Source organism: Gymnoscopelus braueri, assembly GCF_963280865.1.
Source record: "Gymnoscopelus braueri genome assembly, chromosome: 20".
NCBI lineage: Eukaryota > Metazoa > Chordata > Actinopteri > Myctophiformes > Myctophidae > Gymnoscopelus > Gymnoscopelus braueri.
The window spans coordinates 8,526,166-8,543,007 of NC_137622.1; the positions used below are offsets into that span (position 1 = coordinate 8,526,166).

Consider the following 16,842-nt stretch of genomic DNA (forward strand, 5'->3'; position numbering starts at 1 on the left):
AGATGATTCTTCCATTATCTTCAAATGCCTCTCAGAAGTTGTGACAAGAAGCTGTCATCTGTCTCGCCTTTTCATACACAAAATATATTTAAACATATCTTTACTCCTTTACTGCTAGCAGCAAGCTAGAATGGCTTAAGACTAATTCGATGTCCAGTAGGGCTTATTTACGCGGCTGCAAAGGCTAAACGGATGTAGGGGAGAGTCGGGACGACCGCTATATTTTCTGCAAATTTTCAGTGCTTTCAAAGCGCAGACTGTTAAGCACAGAGGCATTTGAAATTTGTGTGAGCCAACAGTCTGTCTTGGGAGACTAATCATCCCCTAACTTAACTGCTCCCTGGGTGCCGTATTAATGAAAGCCACAGCTCTAGGATGGGTAAATGCAGAGGTGGTTCGTCTGATGTCAGTCATCTAATATGACTCCATATTTGGGCAAGGTTTCAGCCCAATCTCACCCTCATTGACTTCCAGAATAAAATTAAAGCATAAATAAATAATGAAACATGAAAGAAAATGCATGGAGATACTTCCTTGGCCTACTGGCAGCATGCCCCAGACACACACAGACAGACTCACTCACAGCTCCCTTCCTACAGTGCCACACCATAAAAAACAAAAGAACGGCCATAAAAGGGTCGTAATCAGACTGGATGAAACCCAGGCAGTCTAGTTAACTTGTGCCTATTCTAATTTTGGTGGTTATTTCACTAATGAAAATCTCTCTCAACGGTACGAATACAGAGGTAGATATATGGTTGTCTCCCCGTCCGAAACCCAGCAGCTCCCCTTCCTCGAATTCATACTTACTTTGTCTGTCATGCCTGTAGCTGTCGGAAAAAAGCACAGCGAGGTCCTGCTAAATGAGTTCCTGTAAGATTTTTTTGTCAGGGTAACCCCTCATTTCATCTGTTGTCAGGGCGACTTCACTTTCCTGACTCGTAGTCATGGCAACTCCAGGTTACTGTGACCTGTCTCTGCCTATCAGTTCCTCCCAAATCCTGCGAGGGGCGTCGGAGGGCTTAGGAAGGCTCCTCGCCAACTCCCCCAAAAGGCACACGCTGTCCTGTAACACAAGGGAAATACTAATTGTCAGTCAGGCCGTAAGATCAATAAATGATCAATAAATAAAGTGGAAGTAGAAATGGTTGACAATGAGTGAGAGAGAGATAGTTAGTGAGTGTGTGTGTGTGTGTGTGTGTGTGTGTGTGTGTGTGTGTGTGTGTGTGTGTGTGTGTGTGTGTGTGTGTGTGTGTGTGCGGCGCGCATGTGCGTGCCTGTCTGTGTGTGTCCTTAAGGGACAAAAGCACATACCCAGTTGCATAAGTGCATGTTTAGTCTGGCCTCCAGTCTTCGGCTATCTATTTGTGTCGTCTTTCTCCTGATAAAAGCATCCAAGGCCAGAGAAGCCTGCTCCGCCACACACGCGCTGCAGACAGAGGGATCATGTTGGTTCACCTCCGTAGCCTGTCACATAAAACAAAGAGAGACACTAAACAATTCACACAGAGCTGAGAAGGAAACTGTGTCGTGCTTTAGTAGCCTAAACTAGGATCAGGTTTCCTCACCCGTTGCATCTCAGACATGAAGGTTTTATGCCTCAGCAGTGAAACTAGCTGCCGGGGGACCAGCTGCACCGCAGGGCCTTGAGACTGGAGACTGGGGGAGGAGAAGGCCGGTGGGTTGCCGTCTCTTTCATAACTGCTGGCCGGTTTTGAATTTGGAGCCTCTGGGAGAAGGAGAGGCCGGTCAGCCTGATGTCCAGGCAGATGCCTTCCTCTTCCAACAAGGGCTGTTGCAATCACGACATTTTACTAGACGATACAATTTGGAACATAAAATGACCCGCACACCGTCTGCACTTGCACAATAGGAAAACTTTTATTCAACGTTTCGGTCACATAGACCTTCTTCACGCATCCCAGATGCCTGAAGAAGGTCTATGTGACCGAAACGTTGCTAAAATAAAAGTGTTCCTATTGTGCAAGTGCAGACGGTGTGCGTATTTTATTCTCTACGTTGAGCCGATCAGATGTGCAAAAGACTTTGTTTCCTGGAACATATCAATTAAAAATTACATTTTTGTTTGCCTTTTAGGCTTTGTAAACCAAAATTGTAAAGGGCAGATATGGCAAATTAAGTAAATATACAAAGACATGACTGACAATGATCGGTAACAATAATCGAAATAAATAATGTACTATGGATCGTAATAAATTAGTACTTGTAGTTGAAATAGTGGAAAAGGCCAATCACAATCTCAGAACACGTCGGATTGCGACACGTTGTATGCTTGTAGATCTGTTATTTGCACAATCTTTTAAGTTGGAACATGTACAGTATGTATACAGTGTGTATAGATTTTCAACAGACGCATTTATACACAGATGAATGGAAAAGATTCTGACAATTGTGTAATAATTAACTTATCAGACCTACTTCCAACTAGGCTGCAGGTTCCTGTCATCATCCTCCCTTCTTCATGCTGTGTAGGTCTGAGCTGAGACACCTTAGCTCTCCTCCCTCCCCTGCTGGGCTCACTGTGTCTCTGTTCTGGGTAAACAGTTATAGTTATAGTTAGCTATAACCAGAGCCTTCTATTAGAGAGTTGCGCCAATGAGGGGTCAGAAACAGCGTCGGTCACGTGATTCATGTAGCTGGAAATAGTGACAAGGAGCCGTCGACTTCAATGCATTCCATGAACTTCCGGTTTAGGGATTTGTCCAGTGGTGGACAGTAACGGAGTAAATTTACTTGAGTACTGTACTTAAGTACAGATTTGGAGTATTTGTACTTTACTTGAGTATTACATTTTTTAAATACTTTTTACTTCCACTCAAGTACATTTCCCAGACAAATATTTCACTTTTACTCAAGTACATTTCTAGGAAGGCTGTGAAGTACTAGTTACTTTTAGGTTGGCTGTTCTTTTTTCCCAATTTTTTTTTCCCTTCTTCAATAAAATGCAATTGGCCACACGCTGTGTTCTTCAAAGAAGGAAACCTATCACAGTACACACTCTACACTGGGATCTACATCATGGGTATTCAACAGGGGGTCTGTGACCTCTAGGCGGTCCTCTGAGTCACTGCAGGGGGGCCACCCATTTTCTTTTCGGATACTTTTTTGTTTTGTTTTATATGTCTGAAAATATGCATGAATCCAACATACTATTAGCAAATATAAATTGTAAGAAAGACTACCCAACTCTACCCCCCAACAGTAGCAATTTAGGCAACAGATAAGTTAAACAATATAGACCCGTCTAGCAAAAGTGTACATACTTCATATAATTACAAATATGAATGATAATGATGCATAGATGAGCCCTAATAAAAAGCCTATCAATAGAACCTATTGTAGCAAGTTCACACTTTTGAGTGTTACTTGCATAATGTAAACCACACTTCACACCCACATTATGTCTGAGAAGATTTCCTTCTTCTGCTGCGTGTTTTTAAAAGTGTTGCATAGTGAGTGCTGACAACTTCATTTGCTATTTTCGTGCCTTTTATACTCTGGTTTTAACAAGAAACATGGCGACTGCCATGCTCAACTAAAACGTTTTCAGACTTATCAGACTCATCTACATTGTATTGAATGAAAGCAGGGTGGAGAGCAACTGTGGTTCAGCAAGACCGATATTTAAATAAAAGAAGGGCAATTTCTCCTATGAAAGCAAACAGTCAGGTGCTTGAGCACTGGTTGGCTCCTATGTGTGCACCTGATGGCCCTGCATGCTACACAGGTCACAGGTTAAACTGCATGCTACACAGGGACTAGGGAGTCACTTGACAAAGACATTATTGCTGAATTGTCAGATGTCATGAAAGCTGTGAAGAAGCTCTGAAGAACACACTGCTCTACTTCACCATTCTGAGGTTTGATGGCTTTCACACAAAACAGTGTTGTCTCTGGCATGTCAAAGTTATGTGTCTAGTCAGGAGTTTTTACTTCTCCAAAACTGCACAGAGCTGGATGGCAATTTAAATGACGATGTCTGGCTTGTGAGCTGAACAGAATTTTAAAGTTCTATGCAAGGCCACAATGTATGCGCCATTCATGTTTCTGTATGACAGAATGGAAAGCATTCTATAAAATAAGAATATACAGTATGGGGTCTCTGCTTCATCTCTCTATCAGCTAAGGGGTCCTTGGCCCGAAAAACGTTGAAGACCCCTAATCTACATAAAAGCGGAAATACGTCATCCAGGCACGCAAACCTATCCATATATCCACCACTTTTTTTAGTTCTTGTTTCAACTCAAAACAAAACACGGTAATGGCGGCAGCAGGAGAAGAACGAACAGAGTCTGATCAGCAGCTGAATCAGCCTGACAAACCTCCAAGAACACCCCATGGCCTTATCTGAAGTCCATGTTATAAAAAACGCACACACAGACATAAAAAAACATACATTTTCAAATGTTTGCTGTGTTTTGTTTACCTAAGACAAACTACATCGCTTACAAGGTTCTATAAATTCATTGTGAAAACATTATATAGATATATATATATAAATGTACTGCACTTTTACTCTTGTACTTGCACTTAAGAATTTTTAAAAGCATCTGTACTTTTACTCAAGTACTGGGGTTGAGTACTTCGTCCACCACTGGATTTGTCACTATTCGCCAATGTATGTGTATGTAGAAGACCTGGTCCGAAGAAGTGAACGAAGTGAATGAAGTTGGCGTAACTCTCTAATAGATGGCACTGGCTATAACTAACCAAAACTAGAATAAAAAATAAATAAAAATAAAAACAAAGCTTTACCAAAAACGATAACTTACTGAAACTGTATTGTTACAAAACAAACTAAAACAAGAATCATACAGAAAATGTCCTTAGTGTGTAAAAAATCTTCCAAAATGGCAGATCTACAAGTTCACAATGCATCACATTGAGATGCATTGTGCATACCATAACTAACACTAAAACAAAAAGAAACATAATTAAAACTAAGCCTTTTCACAACATAAAAAACAAACTAGAAAACCCACGTTAAAAACTAACCAAAACGGCACAGAAATTGAAAATGAAATAAAAAATGCTAAACTATAATAACCTTGGGAGACAGGCTGCTTCCTGCAGACATGGGAAATCATCCTCCTGCAGTATTTTTTTAAGGCTTCTTCTTCCTCCATTGTGTGTCGGGACATAACGGCAGAACCTCCCACGGTTAGACTCCGATCACAGATCTGACAAATACATTTAGGTATTGTCAGTGTTGGACAAGTTACTTTTATAAACGTAACTAGGTAAGCTGCTACTAGATCAGTGGTTCTCAAAGTGGGGTCCAGGGACCCCCAGGGGTCCCCAGCAAAATCTGTTAATATGGCATCAAAATCAGTTTCACCACTTTAACCCTATATATAGTGCATCAGCTATTTTCAAAAAATCTTGACAAAATTTGGGGAAACCTTTAATATTTTTTGAAACATTTTAACACAAATCTTCGATGGAGGTCCGTGGCACAAAATATTTTCAGATGGGGGTCCACTCCACGGCTAAATACATTCCTTGACATGAAAGGGTCTGAGAACCACTGTACTAGATAGATAGACCTTGACACAGAGTGATGTAATAAAACATCATGGATGCAGAAGGAGAATTCTCTGATGACAAACTGCACTCAAAATTCATCTGTTGTGCCATTTCATGTTGATGAGCCACTGAAAATGTTTAGTAGATTTTGCCAAAAGCTACCCAGTCACATGGGGGAAAAACAGCTAAAGGTAATTTCTACTGTACTGAGTCTGGAGTATTTCCAATTTTCAGTACTTTTACTTCTACTCCACTACATCTGAGACAAATATTATCCTTTTACTCCACTACAATTATTTGAAAACTTTAGAAACTAGTTACTTTGTAGATTTGGATTATTATTACAAAGCATACAGTAACCACTTCAGCCCTAAATACATTTCAGCCATTTGAAAATAGCAGATCTACAAGCTCATAATGCAACCCTAACTCTATGATCGCAACGCATTGTGGGACATTCTGCATAATGAGTACTTTATAGTTTTGGTACTCAAGTACATTTTGATACCAATACTTTTGTACTTTTACTCAAGTCAATTTTGAATTCCGGATTGTTACTTGTAACAGAGTATTTCTACATTGCAGTATTGATACTTTTACTTAAGTAAAAAATGAGAGTATTGTTTCCACCACTGATTTTACGTGTAGTGAAGGTACACTACTTTAGCTACTCATAGCTTAGCTACTACTCAACGCTGGGTTTTAATCAACGAAGTTAACAAAACTATGGGTAAATCTACTTTCCATATTTAGTCAAAGGAGCTTCTGAAAACATTGATCTCTATGAGTATGTAGAAAGTTAGACCTTAGAGAATAGAGATAGTGTAATACATCCTGAATGTTACACAGAGTGCTCGCTCATTCCAGAATGTTTCAATGGGGTCCGACGCTTCTCGAATGTTTTGAAAACGTTCTTCTTTTGGCATTTAATTCCAGTGGCACTCATTCCAAACAATGAGCCGCTACCGCCATCTAGTGGCATGAAAAGATACTGATGGCAGGTCAACAAACAGCCCTGGTCCAGAGCGTTAGTGAGTTCTCTCTAACGCTCTGCCAGGCGCGCTGCTCTGCTCATAGACCGAACATTCCACTGCTGTGCGAGGTCTCCAACTTTAGTAAAAATTAACAAAACAATACCGAAATGAAGGCTGTTGTTGTTAAAAGTCTATTCTCCATGGTGGGAAGCCTCTCAGGACCCCACCTTCTCTGTATAACACACGTTTTGGGCAGAAAATATAATATGTCCACCAGATGGAATGTATTATTTACTCCACTGCGCCCTCTATAGATCTGGTCAATATAAATTACCATTGACCAAATCTGTAGAGAGCGCAGTGGAATAAGTAAAATGATTTCCGTCTGGCGGACATATTTTATTTTCTGCCCGGCTGCCCCCAAAAAGTGTATTATACAGATGGTGGGGTGCTGAGAGGCTTCCCACCCTGGAGAATAGACTTTCAACAACACAAAATAGCCTTTTATTTTTGGTGAGTAGCGAAATAGTTTTGTTTACTAAAGCTGGAGACCAGACCTCGCATGGCAGGGGTATCTTTGGTCAATGTCTACCAGCGCGCCTGGCAAGACGTAGAGAGAACTCACTAACGCTCTGGACCAGGACTAGGCAACAACAGATTATTTTAAATGCTAGCTAATCAAATAATGTGGAGGAAAAAAACAACAGCACCTGGCTTATGTTATAATTTGGCATTATTGTAAACAATTAATGTTTTTTAAATGTTGGGAAAAGGTGTTTGAACAGCTAAATCTGCCCCAGACATTCAGTTGAACAGTTTTGTGATTTCAGTAGTGGAAGAAGTCCCACCTGGTAAACTCATCTAAACTCCCTTAGTTAGTCATGGGCCAAACCAGATATCATATCAGTACCATTTGAGTGCAAAACCGTACCTATATTAAATTAGTATTATGATAGCCTATCCACAGGAGTAGCTTTTCATATTTATTGGACATTTTGTTATTGATTGATTGATTGATTGATTGATTGGTTGATTGATTGATTGATTGATTGATTGATTGATTGATTAAATATTTTATTAGACAGAAATTTAAAAACAGCACGAGTACAGTCAAACACTTTGTCTAAAAGGATAACAACAAAAAAGTCCTTGCAGTCTTGTTTCCATTGGGGTCCTAGACCCCCTATTAGCATATTCATTGTTTATAAAAAGCACACTAATTGTCAATATCATATGTATATATTTAAGGGGCCAAGGCCGTAGGGCCTTTGGACCCTTATTGCATCTCTACCTTTTATTATTATTCTTCCGCCATTTTACGCATAATCGCCGTATTATCTCTACCGTGCAGTCACCTTTTACGAAACTCGGCTATATAGTAGAGGGCTATGTCAAGTGTCAGTGACACGAAAGCCACAACCATCGGCCAAAGGGTGGCGCTGTAGCAATCAATTGAATGCAAAACTTTGAACAGGTATAACTCATGCCCTGTTTGACCAACAGCCATGAAACTTCGATACACATATTCGTCTCCTCATGACGAACAACTTTCGCGGTCTGACTTTTGACCTTTAGATCTCCCACCATTTTGAATTATTTGAAAAACTGTCTCCTCCTGGGATTTTTGAGCAAACACACAGAGGGTCATTCCAAATATCACTGAAACCAATCTTACTCCAATTGACCAAATTATAGCAATAGCTATAGCAATTATTTGAAAATGCTAACTCTAAACAGCCATAAGTCATGCCTTGTTTGGCCGACAGCCATGAAACTATTTGAAAAAAGACGATCTACAATGTGATGCGTTGTGAGGTTGTAGATCTTCTATTTTGGAAAAAGCTTACAATCTTTGGAAAATGTGAGTACTTTTACTTTGGTACTTAAATTTTGATGGCAATAATTTTGTAAATTTCAAGCTCCAATGTAACACTAATGGTGTGTATTGGTCAACATAACCCCACACAACTCCCCCACACCCCATACCTCCCTCTCCCTCGACCTCAGATTTTAATTGGCAGAATCCACCCTCATAGGTCGAATTACAAGTTCGGTGTGACCGTGCAATGTAGCTTTCAGTAGTTCAGCAGTTTTTTTCCACCATGTAGCATGACAAAAGAGTGTTGCTTACACCAAAGAAAGAAATCATTATTAGAGCATCCCCCTTATCAGCAGGAAGCTCAAAAACCTATATTGCCAGCCTGCCTCCATTATTCTTCTCACAAAGACGCTTCCTTGCCAGGGAAGGAGGGACCCAGCTGTGCACAGATCACACTATCCAAAGCAAAGTCTGCACAATATAGGAGTAAAGGACTGGTACAGAAATGATCCTTTCAAACATCAAAATAATTGAATGAAGCAGGCTCTAATAAGTAACCATAATGGGCATAATATGTAATGTTGTGTCCTATATAGCAGTGGTTCCCAAACAGTGTTTTTTATGGGTTTGGTCTTGTGGCCCCCGACTTCAAGTCATTTTTAAAACAGGGGTACAACTCAGAAGGCACAGAACCTTCTACTCTTCGACTTCGGACAACATTTTTCACAGCTTGTCTTTATTCTTCCTCTGTCTCTCCAGACTGCCTACATTGAAGCAGGTAAGACACTGAGACCTCTTGTCTTTCAGTTACATGTAGACAGGAAATTGTGACTTAACCTCTTTAATCGATGTTAATTCCAGCATTCATTTTATTTCATTCCAGCAGCTGAAAGAAGAAATTAATCTTTAAAATGATTCAACCCCTTATTTATTTGTCATGAAAAAATGTAGGGGGGAAAATAGCAGGTGCGCTTCCCCTGGATGCCTTTTTGTTTAGGCATTGGGTGCTCAGCTATAAATACAACTAGGTTCAAATACCACCGAAGTGGAAAAAGCGGCACTCCGAAATGAAGGATGATCTTATTTATTGTGAACGTGAAGTGAGGGAAAAAAAACATTTTCACCAGATATTTAATTGTACAGACTTTAATGATTTCTGTTTGCAGTTGTGAATAATCCAATAAATTACATTCTCCCCAGTCTCTCCAGCTCTTTGGTAAACAGAACATCCATTTTTGTGTTGGGATACCTATTTTATCCAATCAGTAGAGGGAACCCCGCAAAGATCGTTTATCAGCTTAAATGTGATAGTGTTCCAGTTCCAATCTTGTCTGCTCATTTTTGTTTTATATCATCACATCCAATTTCACTTTTTTTATCCTGCGTCCTGAATGACGCCATTGTACACCATTGTATACGGCTCACTTATGGAGTAACTACAAAGCTAGCAGCATGCGAAAACTAAAAGTTGCATATAATGATGCTCTACGGTTGCTAGTGAGGGTACCAAGATGGCACAGTGCCAGCCAGTTGTTTGTAAACCTGGGGGTACCTACCTGTCAAGCCCTGTTAAGAAATTTAATGTACAAATTCATATGTCGTCTTGAAAAGTCTGAAAATCATGTTATTAAGATTTTAATTAACCCTGTCAAGAGTTCTACTCGGTTCTCTTCCATGATATGGAGACATTGGCGTAACAGCCTCTACTGACTTTGAACAGCTGTAGTTGGACTGTTTTTTTAATGTGTTTTTTTTTCTTTTTATTATTTTAATTGTTTTTACTGTGTGATTGTCATCTGTTGTATGGACCCTGAGTCTGAAATAAAGATTGAATTGAAATGAGTCCTCTCTCTCTCTCTCTCTAGTAAGGCAGAACCTCAAAACAGACATGTTTGCAGATTCAAGTAGCACGAAGGCAACTGAAGGTACGTATCTTGCTAGGATATTTATTTATTTTTACAAACAAGGAGAAAATCTATAATGACATTTGTAATCTCAAATGTCTATCATCCATAATCATTTCCTTTGAATCCACCAGCTATCATAATGAATGTTGAAGTTCGGATTGAGATGGTTGAGAGGACTGGAGCTGGAAAGAGCACCACTGGAAACATCATCCTGGGTTCTAAAGCAATAGCAGAGAAACAGAGAATTCTTAAAGAGACTGAAGAGAAGAGACGTAAAGAGAAGGAAGAGCTGAAGAAAGGACAAACTGTGTCCTTTTTGTGTTTATGTCTGTATTTGTGTCCTTTTTGTGTTTATGACTGTATTTGTGTCCTTTTTGTGTTTATGACTGTATTTGTGTGTGTGTGTGCAGGTGCCTGGCTGGCTCTAGGGCCTGGCCTGCTTGCATCAGGTCTCTTCTGGTTCAGGGGCCGAACATTAACCACATTAGTGAGACAGTTTAAAGGACAACCAGGGTTTATGTTTTAGCTTGTAATTAAAGTAAATAAAAGATGAGTGTTGATTTCTTTTTTCATTTACTGCTTTCTATAGTTTTAGCAACTTTCGCGATCTTTTTCACAGTGGGCGGGGGCATTAGGGCAGGTGGTCTTTTTTTACACACTAACCGGGTGATTTATATTATTATTTACAGTAGCTCTTCTAGCCCCCAATAACTCACATCTGGCCATCCAAGACCATGGGACCTTTTCTATTGTGTAAAAAAAGACCTAGCCTATATAGACATATTTAGACAAATTTAACACTCATCTTTTATTTACTTTAATTACAAGCTAAAACATAAACCTTGGTTGTAAAAAACAAAGTTGTCCTTTAAAGGCCACTACATGCTAAAAAAAAATTTGGTGGAAATGTTTTCACCTAAAGTTCCTTTTTTGAAAATAGGCCCTCATACTCATTTTACACAAACATAGATCCAGCTTCAGTCCCAGCCTTAGCTCCATAGCTATAGCTCTGCAGTACCAGCTCCAGACACCAATGCAAAAGCAAAGATTGTGTTGCTTGTCTCTCTTGCTTGTTGTTCATGTCGTTCATTCATTATTTGCTTATAGTTTTTTGGAGTTTTTAACGTATGTTATGTCTCTTACTCCCACTGTGGTGGACTGTGATTGTGTGTGTGTGTGTGTGTGTGTGTGTGTGTGTGTGTGTGTGTGTGTGTGTGTGTGTGTGTGTGTGTGTGTGTGTGTGTGTGTGTGTGTGTGTGTGTGTGTGTGTGTGTGTGTGCGTGCGCGTGCGTGCGTGTGTGTGCGCATGTGTGCGCGCGCGTGCGTGTGTGTGTGTGTGTGTGATTGGTGAAACAATCCGACTGCTGTCCAATCATGGTCTGGTTGGCCTTTTAAAGGCAGGATGTTCTCAGTCAACAACAGATTGTTTGCATATTTTGCACAGGCGGGCAGAGTGTGATCCAGTGTCACCCATGGTAAGTTTTAATTGTTACATTTATAGCTATTGTTGCTACTCTTAAATGGGGCTAAAAATGTTGTGTATACTGTGTAGCTTGTGGGGCAGAATTCTGCCATTAAGGTGCTCTCCACTCTGCTCGCCCGTAAGGAGGTTTTTATTACGTGCACGTAATGTCAGGTTGTTCTTTATTGTAATGTTTTAAGCTAATGCATTGTTATGTGTATATGATGTGTAGTCGTATGTTTTAAACCACTGTTTTGATATATTATTGGTCCCCTGAACCGCTCTTTGATGCCATGTGTAGGCATAGTGAACTAATTGTGTGTGCTCTTTTTCAGTGCAGTGACAACAACTAATCTATCAGTTAATTACTCCCTTTTTGTGTGCTGTGGCTTACCTGCTCTTGACGATGCATGGAGAGATGTGCTCTATTGACCACTGGTATTACAGTGGCATAATCTGTATTTTAATGTGAAATAAAATGTCAACTTTAGCTAATTCTGATGTCTTCACTGAGTCCCCCAACCCAGTTTTTAAGGCTATGTTAAACGAACCTCCTTCAATGTTAAGCCTTAATTGGCTTGCTGGTTTAACCCAACTGGCATGGTCGAGTAAAGTGTTTTTATGTATTTTAGTAACCCCTATTTCGGCCTGGGTGTTACACTCGGTCTGGATGGTGCTGTAGCAGGGGGTGTAGCATGGGGTTTTACTAGGGGCTATAGTAGGAGGTGCAGCTGGCTTTGGTGCGGCTTCTAAAGATCAGGCTGCAGAAGCTGGTGCTCAGGGAGTGGTTACTGTAGCGAAAGCAATGTGAAAACACTGCACTACCCAAAGAATGACATGACAATGATTATAAGGAGGGAATTGTATGTTCTCTTTGACCTGTATCTTCATTGACCATTTAATAACCCGTACTCCTCTTCTTACCAGCATTCAAGACATTATGATGTGTTGAATAAAATTCAAGAGTTGAAAAATATCAGTAAGGATGTTTATTCATCCACAATCGACGTGGAGGCTCCATTAATGTCCAGAGATCAATGACACCCCACAGATTTAATCTTGGAATGGATGGAATGGACTTAAAATAACTCTCTCAATTCTTAATGCCTAAATTGTAATTGTTAGGGTTAGGGTACTTTAGGTTGACAACTATCCCAAATCCTTCCCTTAAGTCAAGACCTTATAATTTCCTCCCCACTGTTGAAATTGTGAGTGGTTTATTCAACTTTGTTACACCTTTACTGTTCCTGGTCAAATGTGGCCACCATTTTGACCAAAATGTATAGGTAAGACTCTCACTCACACACAAACACAAACACACACACACACACACACACACACACACACACACACACACACACACACACACACACACACACACACACACACACACACACACACACACACACACACACACACACACACACACACACACACACACACACACACACACACACACACACACACACACACACACACACACACAGTACGTGTAGTAAATTGGTAAATACAAATAAACTGAGTGATAAAGTGACAACACGTGTGAAAGGTACTTAGGTATAACTTGTGTGTGTGTGTGTGTGTGTGTGTGTGTGTGTGTGTGTGTGTGTGTATGTATGTATTTTTTATAAATAAGATAGATAGATAGATCTAGAGTTCACAAGTCTGATGGCTTGGGTGAAGAAACTCTGTCTGTTCTGCACTGAATGCTGCGGACCCTTTTGCCAGAGGGCAGCAGAGTGGGTGGGTAGGGTCTGTTCTGGTGTTATTGGCCCTAGTCAGACAACGGTTGTGAGCAATGTCCTTTGTCCTTGATGGAAGGCAGTGAAGTCCCGATTATCTTCTCCGCTGTCCTCACCTCTCTCTGAACAGACTTCCAGTCTGATGCATTGCAGCTTCCAACCAGTACAGAGATACAGTTGGTCAGGATGCTCTCTATAGTGCCCCTAGAATGTAGTAAGGAGGGGAACTACTACCCAGTTGGGAACTAATGCATGCATTTTCGCTCTCAGTCATTAGTTTACTTCTGTGCAAGGCCAAGGCTATTGTGTTTTCGTTACTCTTGGGTCAGAACATTTGCATTAAAAGCAAACCTCAACCATCCTATCAAAATGTGTGTGCTGAATTTAAATAAGTCTCTTCACCATGCAGCCATAAAATGCCAAAAATGTGTAATCCTGTGCCATATGGCGTAAGAATGAGGCGGGGCCCCCAAACATGGGACAAATGAAGAAGGTGTGGGAACAGCAGAGAACAGCTGCCCGAACAACTAACCAAAACTAGAATAAAAAATAAATAAAAACAAAGCTTACAAAAACGATAACTTACTGAACAAACTTGTTACAAAACAAACTAAAACAAAAATCATACAGAAAATGTCCTTAGTGTGTCAAAAATCTTCCAAAATGGCAGATCTACAAGTTCACAATGCATCACATTGAGATGCATTGTGCATACCATAACTAACACTAAAACAAAAAAAACATAATTATAAACTAAGCCTTTTCACAACATAAAAAACGAACTAGAAAATCCACATTAAAAACGAATCAAAACTGCGCAGAAATTGAAAATGAAATGATAAATGCTAAACTATAATAACCTTGGGAGACAGGCTGCTTCCTGCAGACATGGGAAATCATCCTCCTGCATTATTTTTTTTAAGGCTTCTTCTTCCTCCATTGTGTGTCGGGACATAACGGCAGAACCTCCCCCGGTGTATGTTGTACTCCGATCACAGATCTGACAAATACATTTAGATATTGTCAGTGTTGGACAAGTTACTTTTATAAACGTAACTAAACTGCTACTAGATCAGTGGTTCTCAAAGTGGGGTCCGGGGACCCCAGGGGTCCCCAGCAATATTTGTTAATATGGCATCAAAATCAGTTTCACCACTTTAACCCTATATATAGTGCATCGGCTATTTTCAAAAAATCTTGGCAAAATTTGTGGAAACATTTAATCTTTTTTTAAACATTTTAACACAAATCTTCGATGGAGTTCCGTGGCACAAAATATTTTCAGATGGGGGTCCACTCCACGGCTAAATGCATTCCTTGACATGAAAGGGTCTGAGAACCACTGTACTAGATAGATAGACCTTTATCCTGTGGGTAAAATTCAGTTGTCAATGGCAGTAAAGGAGACAAATGACAAATAGGGGGGGAAAAGGAGTTATATATTTTTTTCTTTTCAGTACAGCACTGCATTGTCTATATTTTAGAGCAGACAGTAGTAGTACTAGTTACTCTTCATAAAAAGGTAACTGAGCTACACTAAAAGCTCTCTTTCAAAATAAATAAGCTCTACATTTAAAGTTACTTAGTAAAAGTATATCTTGCACAAGTTATTTTGTACTTGTGGTAGAAATGAACACATTAGGCCACCAATGTGGCTGAGGACATGATGTTATGACACAGAGTGATGTAATAAAACATCATGGATACAGATGGAGAATTCTCTGATGACAAACTGCACTCAAAATTCATCTGTTCATTCTGATAATACTCATTGGTATAGAGTGTCTGTTCAGTAAAATGAGTCTCCCATGTCTCTCCAGCTCTTTATTAAACAGAAAATGCATTTTCAGTGCTCTCTCCTGATTGGCTTAAAATGTGTCACCTACCTGAAAATATACTATATTCTGTTTACTAAAGAGCTGGAAAGACCCCTGTGACCGAACAAACGCTCTGTAGCAATGATTACTATCAGAATATAGTACTTTTAAACTTTTTAATAAAACAAAAGAAATTACCAAAAAATATCACTTACCCTACCTTAAAGAGCTGGTGCCATGTTTTTGCACTTTTTCTGTTTTTCATGTGTCTATGAGGTTGATAGAACTTCATTAAGCCCCCCGGTGGTGTTTTTATGGTGTTTTATGTCTTCTCTGACTATTTGGAGTTTCTTCCTGGAGGCTGAAACCTTGAGGGTCAAACGTGCCAATAGAGAAACAGCGCTTTAGTGACATCACAAAGCCATACCCTCCCCCTCATTATCATAACACAACAGGTGTGGGCATGAGGAGGAGGAGGGACTAGGACAGGTGGTGGTGCTAAGGTGGTGGAGGAGGTGCTAAGGTGAGAACCAGGTATACTTAATTAACTGGAGGCATGTCCACATAAAAACAACATTTTAACACTTACTGTACACTTTCTTTTTGTTGAAAAAAATCCTTACATAATAATAATACCTTATGATCAGGTTTTAGGGTTGAAAAATATCATGGCACTCCATCTTTAAGTACACTTTTGAGCAATTTTTTTTACTTTACTGGAGTAATTCCAATTTTTAGTACTTTTACTTCTACTCCACTACATCTCAGAGACAAATATTATCCTTTTACTACACTACAATTATTTGAAAACTTTAGAAACTAGTTACTTTGTAGATTTGGATTATTATTACAAAGCATACAGTAACCACTTCAGCCCTAAATACATTTCAGCCATTTGAAAATAGCAGATCTACAAGCTCATATGCAACCCTAACTATGATCGCAACGCATTGTGGGACATTCTGAATAATGAGTACTTTATACTTTTGGTACTCAAGTACATTTTGATACCAATACTTTTGTACTTTTCCGCAAGTACATTTTGAGAATGGAGAATAGACTTTCAGCAACACAAACAGCCTTTTTTTTTTGGTGAGTAGCGAAGTAGTTTTTTTATTTTTACTAAAGCTGGAGACCTCACATGGCAGGGTTATCTTTGGTCAATGTCTAACGTTAGAGAGAACTCACTAACGCTCTGGACCAGGACTAGGCAACAACAGATTATTTTAAATGCTAGCTAATCAAATAATGTGAAAAAAAACAACAACACCTGGCTTATGTTATAATTTGGCATTCTTGTAAACAATTCATGTTTTGTAAATGTTGGGAAAAGGTGTTTGAACAGCTAAATCTGCCCCCGACATTCAGTTGAACAGTTTTGTGATTTCAGTAGTGGAAGAAGTCCCACCTGGTAAACTCCCTTAGTTAGTCATGGGCCAAACCAGATATCATATCAGTACCATTTGAGTGCAAAACCTTACCTATATTAAATAAGTATTATGATAGCCTATCCACAGGAGTAGCTTTTCATATTTATTGGACATTTTGTTATTGATTGATTGATTGAATATTTT

The 16,842-nt window shown here is 39.6% G+C and overlaps 1 protein-coding gene across 2 annotated transcripts; it reads right to left on the reverse strand.

Annotated features, from left to right (window-relative positions):
• Positions 1-35: 35 nt before the first annotated feature.
• LOC308075944 (uncharacterized protein) lies at positions 36-6,435 on the reverse strand. Of its 2 annotated transcripts, none has more exons than XM_080415978.1 (6): positions 6,353-6,435; positions 5,069-5,201; positions 2,440-2,548; positions 1,569-1,792; positions 1,315-1,467; positions 36-1,066 (listed from the first exon to the last, which is right to left on the reverse strand). In XM_080415978.1, exons 2-6 carry the CDS (start codon positions 5,096-5,098, stop codon positions 962-964), a joined length of 621 nt encoding a protein of 206 aa, XP_080272104.1. In that variant the 5' UTR covers positions 5,099-5,201; positions 6,353-6,435; the 3' UTR covers positions 36-961. The 2 variants fall into 2 exon arrangements, with proteins under 2 accessions (XP_080272104.1, XP_080272103.1); XM_080415977.1 differs by having other exon boundaries at positions 2,440-2,553.
• Between the last annotated feature and the right edge of the window lie 10,407 nt (positions 6,436-16,842).

Excerpts from the sequence above, each read along its gene's own strand:
- LOC308075944 (XM_080415977.1), bottom strand. The coding sequence starts at position 5,162 with ATGTCCCGACACACAATGGAGGAAGAAGAAGCCTTAAAAAAATACTGC. Across the intron at positions 1,793-2,439 it reads AACCTGCAGCCTAGTTGGAA|CCCTTGTTGGAAGAGGAAGG; the intron begins GTAGGTCTGATA and ends TGATTGCAACAG. Across the intron at positions 1,067-1,314 it reads ACATGCACTTATGCAACTGG|GACAGCGTGTGCCTTTTGGG; the intron begins GTATGTGCTTTT and ends CTTGTGTTACAG.